Source organism: Stenella coeruleoalba (genome assembly GCF_951394435.1).
Source record: "Stenella coeruleoalba genome assembly, chromosome: 8".
Taxonomy (NCBI): Eukaryota; Metazoa; Chordata; class Mammalia; order Artiodactyla; family Delphinidae; genus Stenella; species Stenella coeruleoalba.
Window position 1 is genome coordinate 12,313,088 of NC_137154.1, and position 27,353 is coordinate 12,340,440.

General features: G+C 37.3%; 2 protein-coding genes across 2 annotated transcripts; one reads left to right on the forward strand and one right to left on the reverse strand.

The window, feature by feature from the left end:
* Positions 1-3,879: 3,879 nt before the first annotated feature.
* LOC307189881 (olfactory receptor 4P4-like) lies at positions 3,880-4,939 on the forward strand (the record flags this gene model as incomplete). Its single annotated transcript, XM_079928366.1, is given in 2 exon segments — positions 3,880-4,884; positions 4,886-4,939. Coding segments are annotated over 2 exon segments (933 nt in total). The 5' UTR covers positions 3,880-4,005.
* Positions 4,940-9,574: 4,635 nt separating this feature from the next.
* Positions 9,575-10,493, reverse strand: LOC307190739 (olfactory receptor 4P4-like; the record flags this gene model as incomplete). Its single annotated transcript, XM_079930130.1, is given in 3 exon segments — positions 9,575-9,757; positions 9,760-10,256; positions 10,259-10,493. Coding segments are annotated over 3 exon segments (912 nt in total). The 5' UTR covers positions 10,491-10,493.
* Positions 10,494-27,353: the final 16,860 nt, after the last annotated feature.

Below are 27,353 nucleotides of genomic sequence, written 5' to 3' on the forward strand. Positions count from 1 at the left end.
GGATATAGAAAATCTGAAAAGGAAAAACTCCAGAAGTACAGAGTATGTCAAATCACTCTATTCCTACTTCCTATCAATTGTCTGAATGTGTCATATTTATAGTTTGAGTTTCTCATTCCTGTATTTAAACACCACTTATTCTATTACAATTCAACCAAAACTGAGCTGTTTATTAAAATAGGAAGTTAATGAAGATGATCTAAATAATCTCTCAGAATGAGTGAAAGGGTGGAAAATAAAGCATAGTCAGGTTTAGTTCTGTACATCTTGGAGAACATCCAGGTTGGAGACCACCACGGTTTTAGGGAAAGTGACCGAGTTTTAACATAAAAGCCTGCTCTCAAGAGTCTAGTCTCCAAGTACACCAGGGGAGTAAGAAATGCGGGAAGGTTACAGGGATGGGTTTATGTGACCTCCAAATGATTTTTGCTAACAGGATACTAGTCAAAATTAGAAGAACCATTCTAAGTGGATCTTTCTGTGTCTCTATCATTCTGAAGTAAATCTGATTATAAACATCTCTTAAATACATGACAAAACAATTATAATGATAACGACATATAATTAAAATGAATTTCCATTTCATTCTATCAAACATTTAAATTACATTTATTCATTAATTTGGCAAATACATACTGAATACTTAAAACAATCAACGTATAAGGTGGGGATATAATGAGGAAAGGAATAGAATTAATAATTTAATTCATGATGAGACAAAGTGCCGTCTGATTGATTAAATTATGAATGCATTATCTAATTCATTGACTCTTTCATAATTCATCATTTCATTATCCAGTCACAATCTTACTATGGGAGAACTCGGTAACTATCTCACTAAATGAGAATTTCAGTAAAGCCTACCTTGGTAATTTTAGTCTTTCTCCCACCTAGCACAATTTCTGGCACATAGTCATTAATAATTTAGAACTTTCCCCACATCAACAGGAGATGAGTTTTATTTTCCTTTCTTTAAAGATTAAATAAGTGAGGTGGCTAAAAAGTTCACATAATCTGTCCCAGAGTCAGGCATCCACTATTCTACATAGATCTGAATGGCATAAATTTTATTTTATTTTTTTCATTATGTCCAGGTCAGGGAGAAAATGAGGCACTGGCCCTAACTCTCACCAAGATAAGATTTCTTTAGAGAGATAAGCTAAAGCATTTAACAGTATCTGGCAATAATTAGAAAAAAAAATGAAGCAAGGTAGATCGTTCTAAGAACCAAAAGACTTAGAGTATTTGAGTATTCATTGCATGGTGGGCTATAGTGAAATCTACCCGGAAGTGGTAGGAGTTTAAGACACTCTGATAGGATTGAACAAGGATTGATTGGGAACAAGTCCAGCTCCACTGCTGCAGGGAATCATGAGGAATTCCAGGAAAGGATATGTAAGTTTGAACTACAGATGCTGGGGATTTCTATATACCTGGATTGCATAAAGGGAATTTAAAATAGCAGGCTATAAACGATGCAAAGAAAGGGATAGCTCCAGGAGTTTCTGCTTCTTTCTGGGGAAAAGACCAACTTTGTGGTGATTCTGAGACTGGATCAGATAATCTTAAAGGAGATAACAGAGACAATAATCTGAAGGTGAGTTGTAAATTTATTTTGACATGTTTAGAAAATAAGTAATTAGTTATCAACACCCAGCTGCTGACACCTCCTAATTTGTGTCAGAACCATGGACAGTTCAGGTCCAGAGGCGGTCCTTAAAGATCTAGTTTAACTCCCACAGCTAGCTTACTTATGGTTAAACTGAAGTATAAAAAAGGGATGCAGCAATATTATAAATCAAAGTTAGGAAATAGTACAACAAGATGAAGGAGACAATATTTTGTTTCGTTTTCCAAATAGTCCAGTATTTTAAAGAATATCTTCTAAGTTAATATTATTTATTTTTTAAAATATGAAAATATAAAATGATTCTTATAGATATATTAGTCATACTTTCTTATTTTCTATAGAAATAAGTAAAAATAGGGAAATTACTTTCAAGTTATTCAGAAATATAGATTATAGTTTTTGAGTCATGCATTATATAGATTTTGTATTTTAAAAAGTAAATTAATTGATAGGTCTTTTCTCATATTTTCCCCTCTTTCTAATATACTAGACTGAGTGCATTTATATGATTACAATTTTTAAAAGAGTTTTGTGTTTTGTATGAAATATCCAAGTATTGGTAAACAAAATAATCTGCATTTTAAAATCCTTTGTTTATTTTCTTGATAATTCATAATCATTTCATTGATTTTCCACTTTCAGCCTGCAAACACACTTTTCTCAAAATGGCATTTACATTGTCCTTTTCAAATATGATTTGACCTGTTATCTGATAAAGAATCTCACAGAGGCAGGATTTTGGAAAACCTGTGAGGGAAAAAAAGGCTGAGAAAAGTTAATCAATCAGTTCATGCAGCAAGTGTGAAATAAAGAATAAACTGTGGCTGAATATTTAATTTACAGTGCTTCCCACCAAATCAGAAGAATATAATTTAAGGGAGGAGTTAGAGTAGAGCACTGCATTCTTTTAAATGATTGGGAATAATTTTAAAAGCCTAAAATGTAATTGTTAGTTGAATGAGATGGCTTGTTTGATCACTACGAATATCTCCTCTTCATTATTCAGTATGAAGCATATCAAAATGTCATTTTGTGGTCATTGATGATAACTCTCATATACTAGATAGATTTATGGTTTTTTCTCTTCAAAATCCTATTTTATGTACACAAATTTGAATGGTAATTACACTGAAAGGAAAAAAAGGAGGGGAGTGTTACAGCTTTGAAAATAAATTGTGAATATATTGGCTCTGAAGTTATGAGTAAACAAAATAAAATATTTTAAATACTAAGGTCCAGTGTTTTATATAGCTGAAGTAGAGAATTTATGGTGTGATTTAGTGGAATGATTGTTTCTCAGTAGTTCTTCTTTAGCCTATGATTCTTGAACTTCTACCAGTAGAAAAGTTTTGATTATCCTAAGGTATAATAGTTATTAACACATTATTAGAGCTGGTCTTACTTTACAGCAATGTGTGGAGGAGGAGAAGGTAGAAATAACAGGAATGAAAGTAAGAAAAGCCAGCCTGAAATACTAAGATGGATGATGTAGGGACAGAAAGGAGCATGCATTTTCAGGATGGCTGATTATTAAGATGAGTTGAAGAGTTTGTGTACATCAATTAGAAAGAAGCCAATTTATGCAAGTGAGTAAGCCATCGTATGAGACTAAAATTCAAACAAAACTTTTTATTATCCTTGAATGCCTTGCTGAATGTCAAAAACAAATATTTTAAAAGTCTGAGATGATAAATGTTTTCAAAAATAGAGATCATTATACTTTGCTTGTTATCCTTTTGGTTGACTATAAAATATAATATTTTATTTGTAAATTTAGCATATTTGTAAATTAAGCACAAGAGAAATATAGCCAATTTTGGCCATGTGTATATGCCTCATGATTCCAAATTTGCTGATTTTTTTCTATTTATCCCCTTTCCACCTAGGAGAGAGAGCAGGAAATTTCTCACATATAACGTTATCCACATATTATACTTCATATATTTGCACTATTTGTATTTTCACTCGATATTTCATTTCTGTGTGTATTTTCTAATAATAAACAGTGAAAACAGGAAAGAGATATCTGATTTTTTTTCTACAGTACCATTTCTTGAATTCTACCCGGGCATAATATCCAGTTATGGTTGATAATACATGCCAATAGAATGGTTACGTAAATATACTGCATTCTACAACGTTAGCCTTCATCTCAGATACCTAAGATTTTAACCAGTAATTAACGTCTTCAAGAAAGGGAAAAAAAGAACTCCAGGAAAGACTTCCTAAATAAAAATCAAATCATTTTCTTCAACTTTTGAACCCTTCCCATTGTGATCTGCCCCATGACAAGGAATGATAAGCATCACTATATTTAAATATTTATAAGAATTGATAATTATCTAATTTCAGCTGGCTACAAACTGCTCTGAGTCATGGAAAATAATAATAACATCACAGAATTTATTCTCTTAGGACTTTCTCAGAAAAAGGAAATTGAAGTCCTCTTTTTGTTACTGTTCTTGCTTTGTTACATTGCAATTTTGATCGGAAACCTACTTGTCATGATTTCTATCACCTGCAGTCAACTTATTAACCAGCCTCTGTATTTCTTCCTGAGTTACCTCTCTCTCTCAGACCTTTGCTATACCTCCACTGTGACCCCCAAGTTGATCACTGACTTGCTGGCAGTAAAGAAGACCATTTCCTACAATGGCTGCATGACACAGCTCTTTACCATGCACTTCTTTGGGGGGATCGAGGTCTTCATCCTCACAGGGATGGCCTATGACCGCTATGTGGCCATCTGCAAGCCCCTGCATTACACTGTCATCATGACCAGACAGAAGTGTGATGCCATGATCGCTGCTTCCTGTGCTGGGGGATTCCTGCATTCCTTTGGTCAGTTTCTCCTGGCCATCTTTTTACCCTACTGTGGCCCCAATGACATAGAGCATTACTTCTGTGATGTGTATCCTTTGCTGAAACTGGCCTGCACTGACACCAGCAGAATCGGTCTCCTGGTCATTGCCAATTCGGGCCTGATGAGCCTGGTGATTTTTGTGGTCTTGTTGATATCTTACGCTCTGATCTTACATACTGTCAGGTCCTACTCTGTAAAGAATCTCGGCAAAGCTCTCTCCACCTGCAGTTCCCACATCACTGTGGTGGCCCTCTTTTTTGCTCCTTTATTCTTTATTTATATTCGACCAGCAACTACTTTACCAGAAGACAAAGTGTTCGCTCTTTTTTATACTAGCATTGCTCCCATGCTCAACCCTCGAACCTACACACTGAGAAACATGGAGATGAAGAAAAGCCATAAAGAAACTATGGTGCCATGTTACAGGAAGAAAGGAAACGAACTGAAAGATATCCCTGATTTTCACCACTGAGCTTGTTGAATATAAGACTTCTCTACTCTGAAAACTAAAATGCATAATGTTTGTCTATGTATTTGTGTCTAGCAACATGTATAGGCTCAAATATGAGCGAAATTTACAATTCCGAGGATTTGTCCTGGCACTCTGCTATGTCTCTTCTAGCTTTATTATTTATATCTCTTTTGCCCCATTGATGGTTTGGCTGTGTAACCAGTTTGCATATTTAGCAGCAGACTATCAAAGCCACCATGCAATACAAATCAACACTGAGAGCCCATATAGCTCATTCTTATATGTGACCATATTCCAGCCACCAAACAATGATTTAAAAGATAATTCCAGGGCTTCCCTGGTGGCGCAGTGGTTGGGAGTCCTCCTGCTGATGCAGGGGACGCGGGTTCGTGCCCCGGTCCGGGAAGATCCCACATGCCGCGGAGCGGCTGGGCCCGTGAGCCATGGCCGCTGAGCCTGCGCGTCCGGAGCCTGTGCTCCGCAACGGGAGAGGCCACAGCAGTAAGAGGCCCGCGTACAGCAAAAAAAAAAAAAAAAAAAAAGATAATTCCAATCTTTCACTTGCATCACATAGAGAATCTTATAAAAGATCAAATTTATGACCTGCCACAATATTTCTTAAAAAAAATCATCTTCTACTCTGATCATTTGTAGCCAGTGGCGACCTGGAACTTCTCACATGCCTAAGCCCCTCATTAAACTCTTTTCTTTTGTTCTAATGAGCTTTTTCTACCAGCTCTGTTCATGTACAAGCGAACTGCAACTCTCTGATTCTAGCACCTTATAGTGTATTTGTTAAGGGCATGAGTTCTGGACTCAGAATTGCTTACTAATTATGAGGCGTGGGACATATAGCCAACAAAGCCTCTATTAATGATAATAATAGCCCAACAGTCACAGTCTTGTGACGATATGTGAAGGGCTGCAACACTGCCTGTCACACAGTAAGTGCTCAATAAGCATGAGCTATTTTTATTGCCCAAACCCGTTATGCATCAGAAAAGTAACCATTCTGACAATAAGTTTCCTCCGGAGCAGTGGGAGTATAAGCATGGGAAAAAGTTAAGGAACACATATTAATATCATGTTCCTGTTACTGGTGAAATTAAATTTTTCTTAGAGTGGGCAAGTAGAAAATATCAGTTAAACTCAATGGGTACATTTTTTTGGCACTGTACAAGTTAAAGGCAGCTTTTTCAGCAGGAATTGAAAGTCACCCAACATCAGAAATGGCTAGGAGCAAAATTAGGCCGGTGGACAATTGGTTAGGAATGGGGAGAATCTCAGAGGTCTTTAAAAACTTCACTGACATGGGGGCTTCCCTGGTGGTGCAGTGGTTGGGAGTCCGCCTGCCGATGCAGGGGACGCGGGTTCGTGCCCCGGTCCGGGAGGATCCCACGTGCCGCGGAGCGGCTAGGCCCGTGAGCCATGGCCGCTGAGCCTGCGCGTCCGGAGCCTGTGCTCCGCAACGGGAGAGGCCACAGCGGTGAGAGGCCCGCGTACCGCAAAAAAAAAAAACCCAAAAACTTCACTGACATAACATACTTGCATGAGAATCTGTTTTCAAATTGTATAGAAAGCCATACTAAATAAAAATGAGTTACTGTTGTTAAGGGTTCCTAAAATGGGTGCATAATATAAAGAGAAAAATAGCATAGTTGTGTTACTCAGTTTAAAATGCCCAGCAAATAAACCTGAAAATATTATGTGCTAGAAATTCTACAGAAATATCGTAACATACTTCTGGTTGTTGTTGCTTTAAATCTAAGTCTTGACCGCTATCCCAAAACTCCTGAGTAGGGCTCACACAGTATACATGTCAGAGAATATATCAGAGCGGGAAAATGAAAGATCACTTTCTGGTGTGAAATTAGCAGGGTCTCTCATAAAAAGACCCGCCAAGCCTCGAAGTTCCCCTCTGTTTCAGAAGCCCTATCCTCCAGCCAACCAGACTTGTATTATTGAAAAGTAAAACTTCAAAAATTAATACAAATGTTTCTGTTTTATTTTTATCCTTGGAATAAAAGTTTTGAATAGGGATAATTAAAGCACTTGGAGTTTGCAGCAACATGGATGGACTGAGAGATTATCATACTAAGTGATGTAAGTCAGAAAAAGAAAGACATATACCATATGCTATCACTTACTTGTGGAATCTAAAAAAAATGATACAAAGGACTTATTTACAAAACATATATATATATACACATATACATATATGAACTGAGTCACATGGCTGTGTAACAGGGAAGAGCTAAATCGGACTCCATGTTCAATCTGTTTCTTTAACTTCAAAACCTTTGCTTTTCATTGCTTTTGTTATTATAATCACACATAATGGCCTGCCTTAGGGAACCCTGCCCCTCTGCTTGAATGTTAAACTAAAATGCCTCTGTTCAGCTCACAGGGAGGTATCTGACCCTGTTCACCTGTGGATGGCTGCAAGAAAGAAGAAATTAACACATCTTCTCACCAAGGCTGACCATTCCAGGGGATATTTACAAAACTTATGGCCTTTTGATTTTACTTCCTCATCTCCTTCCCCCCTCTCTGTGCTATAAAAGAAACTGGCATCCAAACCCCCATAAGATGGTTTTTCAGAGACACTAGTCTGCCATCTTCTCGGTCTGCCAGCTTTCAGAATATAGTCGTATTCCCTGCCTCAACACCTCGTCTCCAAGTCATTGGCCTGTCATGCGGCGAGCAGAACGAGCTTGGACTCGGTAAGAGCTGTACACCTGAAACTAACACAACATTGTAAATAAACTATACTTCAACAAATAAATAAATAAACAAACAAATACTTGGAGCAAAAAGACATTGGTAATACCAATCATTAAGCAGGGAATTCTAATTTAACTCCTTCACTTTTGCCCTTCGATCTCCTCCCTTCTCAGCTTCTCAAGAACATCACTTCATTGATTCTCCCACCTTTCTCTGCAGCAGCCATTTTTCTCTCTCCAGCTGGATCATTAATATCGCATATAACTATAGGGAAAGCAGGATGAGATTCTTTGCAATTTAGTGAGTGACCTTACTAGCTCTTGCATTCAGTTCACCCACCTTTCATTACCTTTGGCTAAGGTATTTTACAACTCAAAAATATAGAAGTTGACTCATAGAAAATAATAGCAATGCCAACATCTCCTGGCCATAGAAATACAAATTTGTTCAGTGAAATGCAATTGATTATAGCCCTGTGGGTACTGGGCGAGTTTTGCATCCACTTATAAATTCATTTCAGCACTCCTTACTGACTATAAATGTGTGGTACACTGTTTTTGTCTGAAACAATGGTAACACCTTACTGGTTTCTGCATTAAATTCTAAGTTAAATAAAATCTTTGACATGTTCATTCATTATTTGTATAAAAACCACTTTTACATCCTCTTTTAAAAGTTATCCTTTGACAATGATAAACTTTAAAATATTGCTGAAATTAGAAAGAAGCTATAAAAATAGATCCATTCACAGATACCTGCTGTTTAAAAAAATTCAGTGATAAATGAAAGATCTGACAAGCTTTCAGACAAACAATAAAGACAAAGTAAATTTTTTAAAAGATGAATTCAATCATGTGATTTCAGCATTTGGACAAATATAGAGACTACATTTTCAGGTACAAAAAGGATGAGAAAATACAATTGTCCTACAGAATTATGTAAAGTAAAATTCAGGAGACAACCAAGTAATAAATATCTGTATAACATAAAAATGTCAAAGATTTACAATTGAGTAAAGCTTCTGTAAATTAAAAAGACTAACAGCTTCCTATTCTTTTCTTTAAAAAATACTATTGTAGTTATACATTTGTTTGTTTTCTTGTTTGTTTCATTGTCTGTCTCCTCCTTTGGTCTCCAGCCTCACTGAGGGCAAAGACTTCCTGGTTTGTCTGTCACTACAGTTATATGCATTCTCTATCCTGAGTTGGATCCAACTTAGACTTTTTAGAGATAGGTGACAGTAAATATTTTTATATGGATGAATTTATGAGACCATTTTGTTTTTTGCTATAGTTCTCTATACTTTTTTAGATTTTCTACAATATACATATACGAAATTCAGTCAGAAAAAGCATATATTTTTAGAAAGGGGTTTGCCATACAGAGATAAATCAAGAAGCTATCTGAGAACCTGGCAAGAGAACTCATGGGGGCATGTGGGGTTCCCAAAAGAACTGTTTTAAAGAATAGGAGCCTTTTCTAGGAATTAACTAGAAATTCCAATGCCCTAACAAGATTTTTTTTTTCCTCAGAAAAAATAAATCATAAATCCTGAGTCTACTTGCTGTACTTTTAGTTCTGGCCATAGCGTTCTCATGTATTTCCCATTGCAGCTCACCTCAGCCTCCCTCAGCTACCTAATTCTGCCCTGTCCTGAAAAATGAGCATTACATACACATTTCTTCATAGTCCCCGTGTCCCATGTCTAACCTCAGCACTTTGGATCCTGATGCAATAGGAAAATATAATTATGAACTTTGGCATAACTATTTATTAGGGAGAAATTGAAGCTATGGTTTATATCTATGGCAAAGTATACTGATGGGAAATTTCTAAACCCTCAGAGATATTGAGACCTAGTCTACATATGTGATGTGAAGTTTAACTATAATGTTTGAAACCGAACTTTTCTCATGGCATTTTTCATTTCTGAATTCCTCAGTGTATAGATTAAGGGATTGAACATAGGAGCGATGATGGTGTAAGATAGTGCAAATATTTTATCCTCAGGGAAAGTGGTGGGTGGTCTAAGATAGGTAAATATTGAAGGACCAAAAAATAAAACTATATCACAGTGACATGAGACCCACAAGTAGAGAGGGCTTTGCGTTTTCCTTCAGCTGAGAGATTTCTTAAAGTGAATAATATAATTACATAAGAAAAAAATAAAATCACGAATGTCCTTAAGGTCACCATTCTTGAATTGACAAGCATAATGACACTAGTGATGTAGGTATCAGTACAGGCAACTTTTAGCAAAGGAAAAATATCACAAAAATAGTGATCAATTTTATTAGCACCACAGAAGGGTAACTGGATTATCACAGAAAACTGAGGAAAGGAGTGAAATGCCCCACAAGCCCAAGCAGCTAAGACTAGGAGGTTGTACCTTGTCCTGTTCGTGATAATCACGTAGTGGAGAAGCTTTCGGATGGCAACATAGTGATCAAAGGCCATGACTGTAAGAATTAAGACTTCAGTCATTCCAAACATGTGCTTGGAAAAGACCTGTAACATGCAATTACCGTAGGAAGTGTTTTTTCTTTCCACTAGCAGCTCACCAATTATTTGGGTGTAATGCTGGAGGTATAGCAGATGTCCATGGAGGATAAGTGGCTGAGGAAATAGTACGTTGGTTGGTGAAAAAGAGAACTGCGCCGAATGGAGATTAGGATCAGAAGGCTTCCTACCAACAAGGCAATATAACAGAATAAAAAGAGCACAAAGCAAAATGTTTTTATGTTCTGGTCATAAGAAAGCCCCAAAAGAATGAATTCTGAGACGTTGCTCTGGCTCTCCATATACTTCAGATTGACATATATTATAAACAGATGGTTCAACTATCTGACAAGAAAAATCATGAATCTGTATTTTAAAATAGCAGCATAATAATAATATTAAATTTACCCAAAAATAACATCCAGTATTAATTATTCCTTATAGATAGGTCACCCACAAGTTGTCAGGTGAAGCTACTTTCCAGGACCTTCTTGAACAGATAAGCAGAAATTATTGTATTTAGTTACAGAGAGTGAGGCGTTCAAGGAGAATAGATTATATTGGAGCTTTCGAGGGGTAAAGAATCTCAGAACAACCTATTTACCTGTGATGTATTAGTTTTTATTCCTGGATTTGATTTACTAATGTTTTGTTAAAGATTTTTATGTTTATGTTCAGGAGACGTAAGTCTTTAGTTTTCATTTCTTGCAGTTCTTTTGTCTGATTTTCGTATTGGGGTAATGCTGACCTCATAAAATGAGTTGGGAAATGTTCCTTTTACAATTAAAGAAAATGTATAGAATTAGCATTATTTTAAAATTATTTATTTATTTTTGCCTGCGTCAGATCTTAGTTGCAGCACACAGGATCTTCGTCGAGGGACACGGGATATTTCGCTGTGGTGCATTGCAGCGTGCGGGCTTCTCTCTAGTTGTGGCATGTGGGTTTTCTCTCTCTAGTTGTGGCACATGGGCTCCAGGGAGCATGGTCTCTGTAGTTTGTGGCACACAGCCTCTCTAGTTGAGGTGTGTGAGCTCAGTAGTTGTGGTGCGCAGGCTTATTTGTCCCGCGGCATGTGGGGTCTTAGTTCCCTGACCAGGGATCGAACCAGCCTCCCCTGCATTGTAAGTCAGATTCTTTACCACTGGACCACCAGGGAAGTCCCAGAATTAGTATTATTGTTTGCTTAAATGTTTGGTAGAATTCAGCAGTGAAACTATCTGGCCAGGAGTTTTCTTTTTCACACTGTTTTAAATACAAATTCAATTTATTTGTTGGATATAAAGCTATTAGATTATACATTTCTCTTGTGAGTTCGGCACTATGTGTATTTCAAGGAATTTGTCTTTTATGGCATGAAGTTGTTTACAGTATCCCCTTCTTATCCTTTTATGTCTTCAGGATGAGGGGTGACGTCCCCTCTCATTTGTGATGCTGGCAAATGTGTCTTCTCTCTTTTATTCTTGGTTAGCCTGGATAGAGACTTATCGATTTTGTTGTTCTTTTCAAAGAACCAGCTTTTAATTTTTTTTTGATATTTTGTATTGCTTTTCTATTTACAGTTTACTTGATTTCCCTTCTATTTTCTTTTCTTCCTTTACCTTGATTTGGGTTTCATTTGTTCTTCTTACTCTAACTTCCTAAGATGGAAATGAAAATTATTGATTTTAGATTTTTTAATGTATATCTTCAGTACTTTAAATTTCCTAGAAGCATGGATTTAACCTACTCTCACTAATTTTAGTGCGATGTATTTTTCTTTACTTCTAATTTTTAAAATTTCCTACAGACTTCCACTTTGACCCATGGGTTACTTATAAATTTATTGTTTAAATATAGAGATTTTCCATAAAACTTTCTGTTGTTGATTTCTACTTTAATCCTAGTATGGTCCAAGAAAGTGCATTGTATAACTTCCATTAATTTAAATTTGTTAAGTAAGGATTGTTTTATGTCCCAGAATATAGTATATTTTGGTGAATGTTCCACGTACACTTAAGAAAAATGCATGTTCTGCTTTTTTTGGATGAAATGTTTTGTTTTTGTTTTTGTTTTGCGGTACGCGGGCCTCTCACTGTTGTGGCCTCTCCCGCTGCGGAGCACAGGCTCCGGACGCGCAGGCCCAGTGGTCATGGCTCACGGGCCCAGCCGCTCTGCGGCACGTGGGATCCTCCCGGACTGGGGCACGAACCCGCATCTCCTGCATCGGCAGGCGGACTCTCAACCGCTGCGCCACCAGGGAAGCCCTAAAATGTTTTGGTGGATGTCAATTAGGTCAAATTGTTTAATAGTGCTGTTTTCAAGGACTCTCTAGCCTTAGTGATTTCCTGCCTACTTTCTAACAATTACTGAGGGAAGTGTAGTGAAATCTCCAACTGTAATTGTGTCTTTCTCTATTGTTCTATAAGATCTATCAGTTTTGAAACTCTGTTTTTAGAAGAATACACGGTAGAATGGTTCTGTCTTCTCAGAAATTGGATCCCTTTATCATTAAGTAATGTTCCCCTTTACCCCTGCTTCTTTACTTTCCGGAAGTCTACTTTATCTGAAATTAGTATCTTTTTCAGCTTTCTTTTAATTCTTGCTTTCACTGTGTATCATTCTCCACCCTTTACTTTAATGTTTTCTATATCTCTGTCTTTTAACTAACATTTTTTTTTTTAATTTATTTATTTTGGCTGTGCTGGGTCTTCATTTCTGTGCGAGGGCTTTCTCTAGTTGTGGCAAGCGGGGGCTACTCTTCATCGCGGTGCGCGGGCCTCTCACTGTCGTGGCCTCTCTTGTTGCGGAGCACAGGCTCCAGACGCGCAGGCTCAGCAGTTGTGGCTCACGGGCCTAGTTGCTCCGTGGCATGTGGGATCCTCCCAGACCAGGGCTTGAACCCGTGTCCCCTGCATTAGCAGGCAGACTCTCAACCACTGCGCCACCAGGGAAGCCCCCTAACATTTTTATATCACTCTCTCATAAAATAATTTTTGATATATTTGAATTAAAGTCTACCATCTTGCTAGCTCTATTTGATGTATTTCTTCTTTGCCCCTTGTTTTCTCTTAACATGGTTTTTCTGGTTTTCACTGAGTACTTGTTTATAATTACTTTTTATTTTCCTTATTGAATAATTATACCTCTTCTGAAAACTTAGTGCTTTACATAGCGTTTACAATATACTTTTAAGTTATATAACTTCAGATCTATCCCTCCATCTTCAAATAATGTAATTTAGCTTCCAGTGTAGTAAAAGAACTTTTTAACAGAATATTCCCAGTTTCTCCCTCTAGTTGCTGTGTCCCTATGGTCATACCTTTTAGGTTTCCATACACTATAAACAGCTAATGCTTTATTGCTGTTATTGTTTCAGTCAGTTATCTTTACAGCAATTAAACATTTTTTAATGTTTGGATAGTGTGTGGTAGAAATGATGGCTAGAAAGAACCCTGTGGTACCAGTTTTGACACAGAGATACACACAGATTTTAGTATAAATTAATTTTTTAGCTTAATACACACACATACACAGGTGGATAGTACAGACCAACTGTAGATATATGTGCACAAAAAGCTCATAGACATGCCAATATTACCTAGTTTTGCCTGCTGGGAGGCACAGACATAATGACATCCCAGGTGCAATAAGCATACCCAGCAAATCCACTGCCAGTGTCTTGGTTTCTAAATATTATTCTCTAGTAAAAAGGAAACAGGACTCAGGAAAAATGGCTGATTCTAGGTTTGAGGCAGAGAAAATAGAAGATAACTCTTGAGTATCTTTCAATGCTCTAAAGTCAATAACTGTTCAAAGAAACAACAGAATGTGGTCATGTCAAGGAGAAACATGGACAGAAATGAAAGTGCCCCCCAAGTGCAAAGATGGAATAAAGTGAACAAAATAAATAATGCAGCAGTGGATTAAAATCTAAAGTATAAAACAAATATAGATATGTCTAAAGTGGCATCAATAAATAAATGAATAAATAAATGCAAGAGCAGAAATAAATCTTTTTTACATAAAAAACTCCACATATGTGGAAATACTAACACCTTAGGAGGTGAAACTTTATTTCCTCACGTCTCCCTTGAGGGCAAACTAGATTTAGTATCTCACTTCCAAAGAATAGATCAGGAGAGGAAAAGATAGCAGTTTTACTATGGAGAAACATGGCAAACACTACCTTAAGCAAGTACTCCACAATTGACACATAGGAAATACTTAGTCAATATTTCTGGATATTCAGTTTAAAATAGGATAATAAAATAATATGCTGAATATTTCAAAATCATGTTTAAAGTTTTAATTGTATAGTGAGGATTCAAGTTATACATTTGTTTCCAAATTATACAGTCCGTTCTAATAGAATTTTAATAGCAACAAAATAAATTACTAAGATAATATTGATAGCTTTGATTATTTTATGATGGCAAAGTAATATGCAGTTTAAAGGATTTAGTTTTACATTTTTCTTGAACTAAACTTATAATTGTGCTTCACCATCTAAACAATTTAATTTTTGTGCTTTGGTTGTCAAAAACATTGCAAGGGGGAATGATTATTTTCATGAGTGTATGTGTGTGGTATGTGGGCATGTGAATGGTAACAGGAAGATGGCAGAAAGAAGCAACAGAGCAACAGTGTCAAAACTAATTATATATACATCTAAGCACTCAAAAGAAGAAGAAGCAATTTTATGTGAGATGCCAAATGTCCAGGATGATCTGATGTATACCACCGCAGACGCTGAAGCCAGAAAATGTGAACTTGAATACAAGATGTGACTTTGGGAAAGATACTTCTCTCACTGAGATTCAGATTCTTCACTTATAAATACGATAAGAATATATATTTATTTTATTATACATAAGTAATATGTATTTTCTATTATTGTTATTAGTATTATTGCTATTATTTTATTATTAGAAACTTCTGATGCAATTTCCAAAGAAATTAGTATAGGGAACTGGGAAATATTTAAAAGACAAAACATTCAGCTCACAATCTTAAGACTGAAGAAAATGATATATAAAGAGGAAACATGACAATAGCTCACTATGAAAAACTATGTGAAATTGAAATTTCAGTTCTCTGCTTGAGGCAGAGAATGAGATTTACATGCTCATGCCTGGAGACAATTTGTATAATGGAATTGATTATATAAGATATTCGATGACAGGGACTTCCCTGGAGGCCCAGTGGAACATAAAATTTCCTGCCCTAGCTCCTGGGACTGTGAATATGATAATATATCACATCTATGTTAAATTACATGTCATAAGGGATTTCAAAAATTTAATTAAGTGTATTAATCAGTTGACTTTGAGTTCTCTTTGAACTCTACGTAATCCCATAAACTGTTTAAAAACAAAGAATTTTTCCTGGCTGGTAACAGAAGAGGAAGTTACAAAAATTCAGAGTACACTCAGGAAGAATTAAATGCACCATTGCTGGCTTTGAAGACAGAGGGACCACATGCAAGAAATTCTAGGAGCTCATGGGCTTCCCTGGTGGTGCAGTGGTTGAGAGTCCGCCTGTCGATGCAGGGGACATGGGTTCGTGCCCCAGTCCGGGAAGATCCCATGTGCCGCGGAGCGGCTGGGTCCGTGAGCCATGGCCGCTGAGCCTGCGTGTCCGGAGCCTGCGCTCTGCAACGGGAGAGGCCACAACACTGAGAGGCCCGCGTACCACACACACACACAAAAAAAAGAAATTCTAGGAGCTCAGAGTGACCCCCAGCTGACAGCAAGCAAGGAAATCAGGGCCTCAGTCCTCCAATCAGAGGAACTGAATTCTGCCAACCATCTGAATGAGCCTGGAAGCAATTCTTCCCCAGAAGCTCCAGAAAAGAGCCCAGCCCAGTAGATCCTTGATGGTAACCTTATCAGTGACAGAAACCAGCTTATTCAAACTCCTGACAAGAAGCACTGAGAGAGTAAATGGGTGTTGTTCTAGGCTATTGCTTTTGTGGTAGCTTGTTACACAGCAATAGAAATATAAAACAATCAGAACAATAGCTTAATTTCTAGCTTTATTATCTAGAAGTTTAGCTTAGTTTATTATCTAAATTTAGTTTAGTTTAAACTTAGCGTCAAGAATTGTTATCAATATACCTTAACTGTAGCAAAGAATCCTAGGTTAAAGGTGATAGAAATTCCATTACAGTTTTCTTTAAAATAGCTGAAGGCTTTTAGAAGAAAAAAGATTTGTTTTTACTATACAGTCTACACACAAACACACACACATAGATAAGCCAAGTGTATCAATATAATATGCTGGTAAAAATATGATAAGTTCAACATTGAGCCTTGAATAAGCAACCTACATGTGCAAAAGACACAGTTGATGGTACTAAAATATAAAGCAAAACAGTGAGTCAAATGATGTAACAATAACAAGAAAAATTGTCAGTGACATTTATCAATAAGTTAAAACGTTATTTGATAAGACATTGTCAGAATGGCAAGTAAATGTAGATTTTAAGATATACAAAGAGTGGATCAGAGACTATTAGAATTCTTGAAATGCCAGGACAGTTCTCTATATAAACTAGTGTGGGAAGGTTACATAACAAAATTCAGTTGTTTTATGTGTATTTCCTTCCCTCTCTTTTCTATCACTGGTAACTTGAATACTTTTTCCCCCTCTTTCAGCTCTTGCAAAAGAAAAAAAAATACTTTAAAGAAACTAACCTACATATCAGAGTATGATTCCCTGATGTCAGATTTTCCTTTCCTCCAGTTTAAATGAGACTGGGTCTATGGGAAAGGGAGACAGAGGGCTTAATGGAAGATGAAGAAGAAACATTATTGTAACAGGTGTGATAGAGAAGATCACTTGAAGTGAGAGCTTGTAAGGAGATTCTTAAACACTAGCACTAAGGAATGACACAGAAGAAAACTGAGGTGACACAGTCTCTTTTTATGCAGACTAGCCCGCCTCCATTAACCTATCACATTTACTGAAATTTAACAGTTCTAAAATAGTGTAAGCCTTCCTATAGGAAGGGTTAAAAGAGACAAGTGTTTGTGAGGGTGTGAAGAAAAGGGAAGCCTTTTGCACTGTTGGTGGGAATGTAAATCAATGTAGCCACTATGGAAAATAGTATGGAGGTTCTTCAAAAAATTACAAATAGAACTACCATATGATTCAGCAATCCCACTTCTGGGTATATATCCAAGGAAAAGAAAACACTATCTTAAAAAGATATTTTTACCCCCATATGCATTACAGCATTGTTCACAACAGCCAAATATGGATACAACCTAAGTGCCTGTCAAAGGAAAAATGGATAAAGAAGATGTGGTGTTTATATGCAATGGAATATTATTAAGCAATATAAATGAAGGAAACTGTACCTTCTGCAACAACACGGCTGGAACTTGAGGGCATTATGCTAAGTGAAATAAGTCAGACAGCAAAAGACAAGCTGCATGTTCTCACTTATATGCAGAATCTGAAAGAGTTGAACTCATAGAAATAGTAGAATAGTGGTTTCCAGGGGCTGGGGTATAGGGGAAATGGGGAGGTATTAGTCAAAGAAAACAAACTCTCACCTAATAAATGAATAAGTTCTGGGGATCTAACGTGTAACATGGTGACTGCAGTTAACATACTGTATGATATACTGGAAAGTTATTAAGAGAGTAGATCAACTATTATCACCACACATATACACACACAAAGTAATTATATTAGGGATGGAGACATTAAATAAGCTTATTGTGGTACTCACTTCCCAGTATACACTTGTATAGAATCATCACAAATCTTACATATGTTATATGTAAATAGTCTCTCAACAAAACTAGGGAAAAAAAACCCAAAAAGAAAATAAGTGAAATTTACCTAAAATGTCTGGGTAAATTTTTGATTAGATACTATAATATTTTCCTCATTTTTCTCATCGTGCTTGGCTAACAGTCCATACTCTACAAATGTGATAAGTTGCCACATTTTTGTTCTCCGATTACCCTTTTCCCTCCTATCTCTAAATCATAGCAGACTGTACCAGGGATGACACCTGACTTGGGGAGTCACTCCATGGATTGGCCAGTGACCTGAGTTCAGTCTATTCAACTCAACTACAAAAATAAGTTTACTCAGATTTCCTCTCTGGAATTCTGAATAGGGAACCTGAAAGGCTGGAGGGAAATGGGAGACTATTGTAAGATACATGGAGAAAGAATTTGTGTCTGAAAATATAGACCCAGAACTCCTGCTTGATCTTACCATAAGTAGAGAGAGACTGATAGAAAATAGACAGAGCACAAAAGAAAGCCAAGACATCAGACAGAAGAGACCCATTCTTATGTTTTCAACTGTAGAATTCATCCATCTCTAAACAATTTTACCTTCTCTTATTTTATTTATTTTATATTATTGCTTTCTTACACTTATGTAAATAATAAAATGAATCCTAGGAAACTTACTACCATCTCAAGAACTAAAATATTACCAATAATTAAATTTTTTTAACCTCCTCCCTTTTCTGTCCCTTTCCTCACCCTAAAAGTAACCAATATTTTAATTTTATCCTAAAAATAGGGACTTCCCTGGCCATCCAGTTGTTAAGACTCCGCACTCCAAATGCAGTGGGCACAGGTTCAATCCCTGGTCAGGGAACTAAGATCCCTCATGCTGCACAGCGTGGCAAAGAAAAACAAAACAAACAAAAAAACCAGTACTATCCTAAAATATAAAATATTTTTATCTATATGTATTTTTCTCCTGGCTTTGAATTTTAGAGAACTTAGCATCCTATATGCAGACTTCTAAGAATTTCTTTTATTTTTTCATCCAAAACTACTTAGTTTATGTTGGTTGTTGAATATAGTTGTAGACTCATTTTCACTGCTATATCACACTCCATTGTGTGATCATTTTAAAATGTGTTTATTCATTTTCCAGCCAATGAATAGACTACTATGAACAGTAACTATGAACATTTTTAAATATGTCTCCTAGGAGCATAATCGATAGGTTGCAGGATGTGGCAATATTCAGCTTTACAAAATAATATCATAAATTTCCACAAGGGATGAAGAGATGCATTCTAGCTATGTGCCAAAAAAGAAGAAGAGAACTAGAATATTTGTGAACAGATCTAGTAACTTTCATATGATTAGCAAAGGATTACTTAGAAGAATGTTCTATTTTGTGGTTGTTGTTTTAAGTAAGAACATGGATAAAATTATCATCCTCAAAACAACCTGCGTTCATATTTTTCAATGTCAGTTTAAAAATGTCAATTCTTAGCCACTTTTCTTGTCACTTGTAATACAGTTCTTTGCATAGTAAGATAAGCCAGTGTCCTGTGAAGGGAAGAGCGTTTCTTTGAGACAGAAAGACTTGCCTTTATTTATTACATATTGTTAAAATATGTGATCTATAAAGTTACAATTGAGGTGTATGTTTATACTTTTATTAATGAGAGGCATATTTATTTTAAAAATTCCACCTACTCTTACATACCTACATTAATTAAAGAAGACATGCAGAGTTTAGGGGAGGTATCATAATGAAGACTCTTAGTGTATTGCATGATATCACAGTTCCCTGTCCCCTAGAATATTGCCCGGATTCAAAAGACTAGCCAAGTAGAATAATATCTTCTGTTGGTAAAATGATAACGAAAAGTATCAACTTTGCTCTCTCATTGACTTGTTAAAGAGCTCTATAAATAGATGAACTTCCAGGACCTTGAGTCCTAAGTAAACCTGGTACCTTCTAATGGCAAGCATATTCTGCAAGTACTCTAACCTATGACAAGTTCATTATATTGAGTGAAGCACTCAAAAAGATGGCCTAATTCAAGATAGATGCACCTTTATCTTATTTCGTAATTTAAAAATTCAGTATGGGGCTTCCCTGGTGGCGCAGTGGTTGAGAGTCCGCCTGCCGATGCAGGGGACACGGGTTCGTGCCCCGGTCCGGGAAGATCCCACATGCCACGGAGCGGCTGGGCCCGTGAGCCATGGCCGCTGGGCCTGCACGTCCGGAGCAAAAATTCAGTATGAATTGGTAGGAGGAAGATGAATAGGTGAAGTACAGAGGATTTTTAGGGCAGTGAAAACACTCTGTGTGGTACTGTAATGATAGATGCATGCCATTATACATTTCTCCAAATTCATGGAATGGACAACATCAGGAGAGAACCCGAAGGTAGACTGTGCACTTTGGGTTATTATGTGCCAATATAAGTTCATCAACTGGAAAAGATGTATAGCTCTGGTAGGGGAGGCTGATAATGCGGGAGGCTCTGCATGTGTAGGGGGCAGGGGTATGTGGGGCATCTCCGTACCTTCCTCTCAGTTTTACTGTGAACCTAAAGTTGCTCCTGAAAATTAAAGTCTTTAATAGAAATGAATCCAATTTATTTACTTGCTGATGTATAGACTTCTACATGTAAATGCCAAGTGTTTCTCTAGGGTGTAATGTCTTGGGTAATGTGGTACATTGAGGCAACGATTATGATGTATATTTTAGATCGGCCTTACTTAGAGATGGCTTGGAACTCCAGTCCCTGCCTTGGGCTCATGAAGCAGGGAAGGAAAAAGTGCATTCCCTGAGGTATATGGCAAACTTCAGTCACTGTCTCCTTCCAGTGCGATCTCTTGGTCTCCAAGGCTGATGCAATGCTTTAATTATTCAGAACGTTTGGTGCCAAAACTACTTCCACACTAACAGGCACTTTTGTTTATCAAATCCCCAGCGATAACTTATTTTTGCAACCAATGGTTTCTTGGCAAGAAGCTTTGGAGCAGAATAATACTATTAAGGTACTGAAAATGGCTCCTACTAGCAGGCCCCAATTCCCCCAACATAATAAAAGATTCTCTGAAGACATTACAACAGCCACTTTGAACGGTGCCTCTGTCTCCAGTGCCCTGCCCAATAAAGAACAGAGACGAAGGCCCCTTTCCTTTCTCCCCATCCGTGAATTCATGCCAACTCTCTGCTTTTACCCGGAACATCTTCCTAACATCACTCTTCTCCCCCTTCCTGTCACTCAGAGCATGGGCACAGTGCCATATTCACATTCAAGGCTGTGTGTCCCTTTGAAGTTCCATTTGTTTATATACATGACACCTATGCATACCTTTTAATTTTATTTTATTTTTATTTATTTATTTTTTTTTTGCCGTACGCAGGCCTCTCACTGCTGTGGCCTCTCTCGTTGCGGAGCACAGGCTCTGGACGCGCAGGCTCAGCGGCCATGGCTCACGGGCCCAGCCGCTCCGCGGCATGTGGGATCTTCCCGGACCAGGGCACGAACCCATGTCCGCTGCATCGGCAGGCAGACTCTCAACCACTGCGCCACCAGGGAAGCCAATAATATTTTTTAATTTTAATAACTTTATTTTTTTATTCTATTTTTTTCCTTTCTTTCCTTCTTTTTTTCCCTCCCTTTTCTTCTAAGCCATGTGGCTGACAGGGTCTTGGTGTTCTGGCCAGGTGTCATGCCCAAGCCTCTGAGGTGAGAGAGCCAAGTTCAGGACATTAGACCACCAGAGACCTCCCGGCCCCATGTAATATAAATTGGCGAGAGTTCTCCCAGATATCTTTGTCTCAATGCTAAGACCCAGCTCCACTCAACAACCAGCAAGCTCCAGTGCTGGACACTCCATGGCAAACAACTAGAAAGACAAGAACACAACCCCACCCATTATCAGACAGGTTGCCTAAAATCATACTAAGTTCACAGACACCCCAAAACACAATGCGGTCCTGCCCACCAGAAAGACAAGATCCAGCTTTATCCAACAGAACACAAGAACCTGTTCCCTCCACCAGGAAGCCTACACAACCCACTAAACCAACCACACCCACTGGGGGTAGACCCCAAAAACAACAGGAACTATGAACATGCAGTCTGCAAAAAGGAGTCCCCAAACACAGTAAGATAAGCAAAATAAGAAGACAGAGAAATGCACAGCAGATAAAGGAGCAAAGTAAAGGCCCACCAGATCCAACAAATGAAGAGGAAATAGGCAGTCTACCTGAAAAAGAACTCAGAGTAATGATAGTAAAGATGATCCAAAAATCTTAGAAATAGAATGGAGAAAATACAAGAAATGTTTAACAAAGACCTAGAAGAACTAAAGCGCAAACAAACAGTGATGAACAGCATAATAAATGAAAATAAAAATTCTCTAGAAGTAAATCAATAGCAAAATAACTGAGGCAGAAGAACGGATACGTGACATGGAAGATAAAATAGTGGAAATAACTACTGCAGAACAGAATAAAGAAAAAAAAGAATGAAGACAGTCTCAGAGACCTCTGGGACAACACTAAACACACCAAGATTTGAACTCTAGGGATCCCAGAAGAAGAAGAGGAAAAGAAAGGGACTGAGAAAATATTTGAAGAGATTATAGTTGAAAACTTCCCTATTATGGGAAAGGAAAGAGTCAATCAAGTCCAAGAAGCACAAAGGGTCCCATACAGGATAAATCCAAGGAGAAACACACCAAGACATATATTAATCAAACTATCAAAAATTAAATAGAAAAAAATATTGAAAGCAGCAAGGGAAAAGCAACAAATAACATACAAGGGAATCCCCATAAGGTTAACAGCTGAACTTTCAGCAGAAACTCTACAAGCCAGAAAGGAGTGGAAGGACATATTGAAAGGGATGAAAGGGGAAAACCTACAACCAAGATTACTCTACCCAGCAAGGATCTCATTCAGATTTGATGGAGAAATCAAAACATTTAAAGACAAGCAAAAGCTAAGAGAATTCAGCACCACAAGACCAGCTTTACAACAAATGCCAAAGGAACTTCTCTAGGCAGGAAACACAAAAGAAGGAAAAGACCTACAATAACAAACCCAAAACAATTAAGAAAATGGTAATAAGAACATACATATTGATAATTACCTTAAATGTAAAAGGATTAATTGCTCCAACCAAAAGACATAGACTGGCTGAATGGATACAGAAACAAGACCTGTATATATGCTGTCTACAAGGAAATATACAGACTGAAAGTGAGGGGATGGAAAAAGATATTCCATGCAAATGGAAATCAAAAGAAAGCTGAATTAGCAATTCTCATATCAGACAAAGTAGACTTTAAAATAAAGACTATTACAAGAGACAAAGAAGGACACTACATAATGATCAATAGTTCAATCCAAGAAGAAGATATAACAATTGTAAATATTTATGCACCCAACATAGGAGCACCTCAATACATAAGGCAAATACTAACAGCCATAACAGGGGAAATCGACAGTAACCCAATCATAGTAGGGGACTTTAACACCCCACTTTCACCAATGGAAAGATCATCCAAAATGAAAGTAAATAAGGAAACACAAACATTAAATGATACATTAAACAAGATGGACTTAACTGATATTTATACAACATTCCATCCAAAAACAACAGAATACACTTTCTTCTCAAGTGCACATGGAACATTCTCCAACATAGATCATATCCGGGGCCACAAATCAAGCCTTGGTAAATTTAAGAAAATTGAAGTCATATCAAGTATCTCTTCCAACAACAACGCTATGAGACTAGATATCAATTACAGGAAAAAAACTGTAAAATATAGAAACACATGGAGGCTAAACACTATGCTACTAAATAACCAAGAGATCAATGAAGAAATCAAAGAGGAAATCAAAAATTACCTAGAAACAAATGACAATGAAAACACGACAACCCAAAACCTATGGGATGCAGCAAAAGCAGTTCTAAGAGGGAAGTTTATAGTAATACAATCCTACCTCAAGAAACAAGAAACATCTCAAATAAACAACCTAATCTTACACCTAAGGCAATTACAGAAAGAAGAACAAAAAACTCCCAAAGTTCGCAGAAGGAAAGAAATCATAAAGATCAGATCAGAAATAAATGAAAAAGAAATGAAGGAAACGATAGCAAAGATCAATAAAACTAAAAGCTGGTTCTTTGAGAAGATAAACACAACTGATAAACCATTAGCCAGACTCATCAAGGAAAAAAGGGAGAAGACTCAGATCAATAGAATTAGAAATGAAAAAGGAGAAGTAACAACTGCAGAAATACAAAAAGGATCATGAGAGATTACTACAAGCAACTCTATGCCAATAAAATGGACAACGTGGAAGAAATGGATAAATTCTTAGAAAGGCACAATCTACTGAGCCTGAGCCAGGAAGAAATAGAAAATATAAACAGACCAATCACAAGCACTGAAATTGAAACCGCGATTAAATATCTTCCAACAAACAAAGCCCAGGACCAGATGGCTTCACAGGTGAATTCTTTCAAACATTTAGAGAAGAGCTTACACCTATCCTTCTCAAACTCTTCCAAAATATGGCAGAGGGAGGAACACTCCCAAACTCATTCTACGAGGCCACAACCACCCTGATACCAAAACCAGACAAAGATGCCACAAAAAAAGAAAACTACAGGCCAATATCACTGATTAACATAGATGCAAAAATCCTCAACATAAAACTAGCAAACAGAATCCAACAGCACATTAAAAGGATCATACACTATGATCAAGTGTGGTTTATCCCAGGAATGCAAGGATTCTTCAATATATGTAAATCAATCAATGTGATACACCACATTAACAAATTGAAGGAGAAAAACCATATGATCATCTCAATAGATGCAGAAAAAGCTTTCGACAAAATTCAACACCCATTTATGATAAAAACCCTCCAGAAAGTAGGCATAGAGGGAATTTACCTCAACATAATAACATATATGACATATGACATATATGACAAACCCACAGCCAACATCATTCTCAGTGGTGAAAAGCTGAAACCATTTCCACTAAGATCAGGAGCAAGACAAGGTTGCCCACTCTCACCACTATTATCAACATACTTTTGGAAGTTTTAGCTGCAGCAATCAGAGAAGAAAAAGAAATAAAAGGAATCCAAATCAGAAAAGAAGAAGTAAAGCTGTCACTGTTTGCAGATGACATGATACTATACATAGAGAATCCTAAAGATGCTACCAGAAAACTACTAGAGCTAATCAATGAATTGGTAAAGTAGCAGGATACAAAATTAATGCACAGAAATCTCTGGCATTCCTATACACTAATGATGAAAAATCTGAAAGAGAAATTAAGGAAACGCTCCCATTTACCATTGCAACAAAAAGAATAGAATACCTAGGAATAAACCTACCTAAGGAGAAAAATGACCTGTATACAGAAAATTATAAGACATTGATGAAAGAAATTAAAGATGATACAAACAGATGGAGAGATATACCATGTTCTTGGATTGGAAGAATCAACATTGTGAAAATGACTATACTACCCAAAACAATCCACAGATTCAATGCAATCCCTATCAAACTACCAATGGCATTTTTCACAGAACTAGAACAATAAATCTCACAATTTGTATGGAAACACAAAAGACTCTGAATAGTCAAAGCAATCTTGAGAAAGAAAAACAGAGCTGGAGGAATCAGGCTCCCTGACTTCAGACTATACTACAAAGCTATAGTAATCAAGACAGTATGATACTGACACAAAAACAGAAATATAGATCAATGGAACAGCATAGAAAGCCCAGAGTTAAACCCACGCACATATGGACACCTTATCTTTGATAAAGGAAGCAAGAATATACAGTGGAGAAAAGACAGCCTCCTCAATAATTGGTCCTGGGAAAATTGGATAGCTACATGTAAAAGAATGAAATTAGAACACTCCCTAACACCATACACAAAAATAAACTCAAATGGATTAAAGACCTAAATGTAAGGCCAGACACTATCAAACCCTTAGAGGAACACATAGGCAGAACACTCTATGACATAAATCACAGCAAGATCCTTTTTGACCCACCTCTTAGAGAAATGGAAAAAAATACAAAAATAAATAAATGGGACCTAATGAAACTTAAAAGTTTTTGCACAACGAAGGAAACCATAAACAAGATGAAAAGACAACCCTCAGAATGGGAGAAAATATTTGCAAATGAAGAAACTGACAAAGGATTAATCTTACAAAATCTTACAAAATTTACAAGCAGCTTATGCAGCTCAGTATCAAAAAAACAAATAACCCAATCCAAAAATGGGCAGAAGACCTCAATAGACATTTCTCCCAAGAAGGTATACAGATTGCGAACAAACACATGAAAGGATGCTCAACATCACTAATCATTAGAGAAATGCAAATCAAAACTACAGTGAGGTATCACCTCACACCAGTCAGAATGGCCATCATCAAAAAATCTACAAACAGGGCTTCCCTGGTGGCGCAGTGGTTGAGAGTCCGCCTGCCGATGCAGGGGACGTGGGTTCGTGCCCCAGTCTGGGAGGATCCCGCGTGCTGCGGAGCGGCTGGGCCCGTGAGCCATGGCCGTTGGGCCTGCGCGTCCGGAGCCTGTGCTCCGCAGCAGGAGAGGCCGCAGCAGTGAGAGACCCGCGTACCGAAAAAAAAAAAAATCTACAAACATTAAGTGCTGGAGAGGGTGTGGAGAAAAAGGAAGCCTCCTACACTGTTTGGGAATGTAAATTGATACAGCCACTATGGAGAACAGTATGGAGGTTCCTTAAAAAACTAAAACCAGAACTATCATGTGACCCAGCAATCCCACTACTGGGCATATACCCTGAGAAAACCATAATTCCAAAAGAGTCATGTACCACAATGTTCATTGCAGCTCTATTTACAATAGCCAGGTCATGGAAGCAAACTAAGTGTCCATTGACAGATGAATGAATAAAGATGTGGCACATATATACAATGGAATATTACTCAGCCATAAAAAGAAACAAAATTGAGTTATTTGTAGTGAGGTGGATGGACCTAGAGTCTGTCATACAGAGTGAAGTAAGTCAGAAAGAGAAAAACAAATACCGTGTGCTAACACACATATATGGAAACTAAAGAAAAAAAAAAAGGTTCTGAAGAAACTAGGGGCAAGACAGGAGTAAAGACACAGACGTAGAGAATGGACTTAAGGACACAGGGAGGGGGAAGGGTAATTGGGACGAAGTGAGAGAGTGGCATTGACATATATACACTACCAAATGTAAAATAGATAGCTAGTGGGAAGCAGCTGCATAGCACAGGGAGATCAGCTCGGTGCTTTGTGTCCACCTAGAGGGGTGGGATAGAGAGGGTGGGAGGCAGAAGCAAGAGGGAGGGGATATGGAAATATAAGTATACCTATAGCTGATTCACTTT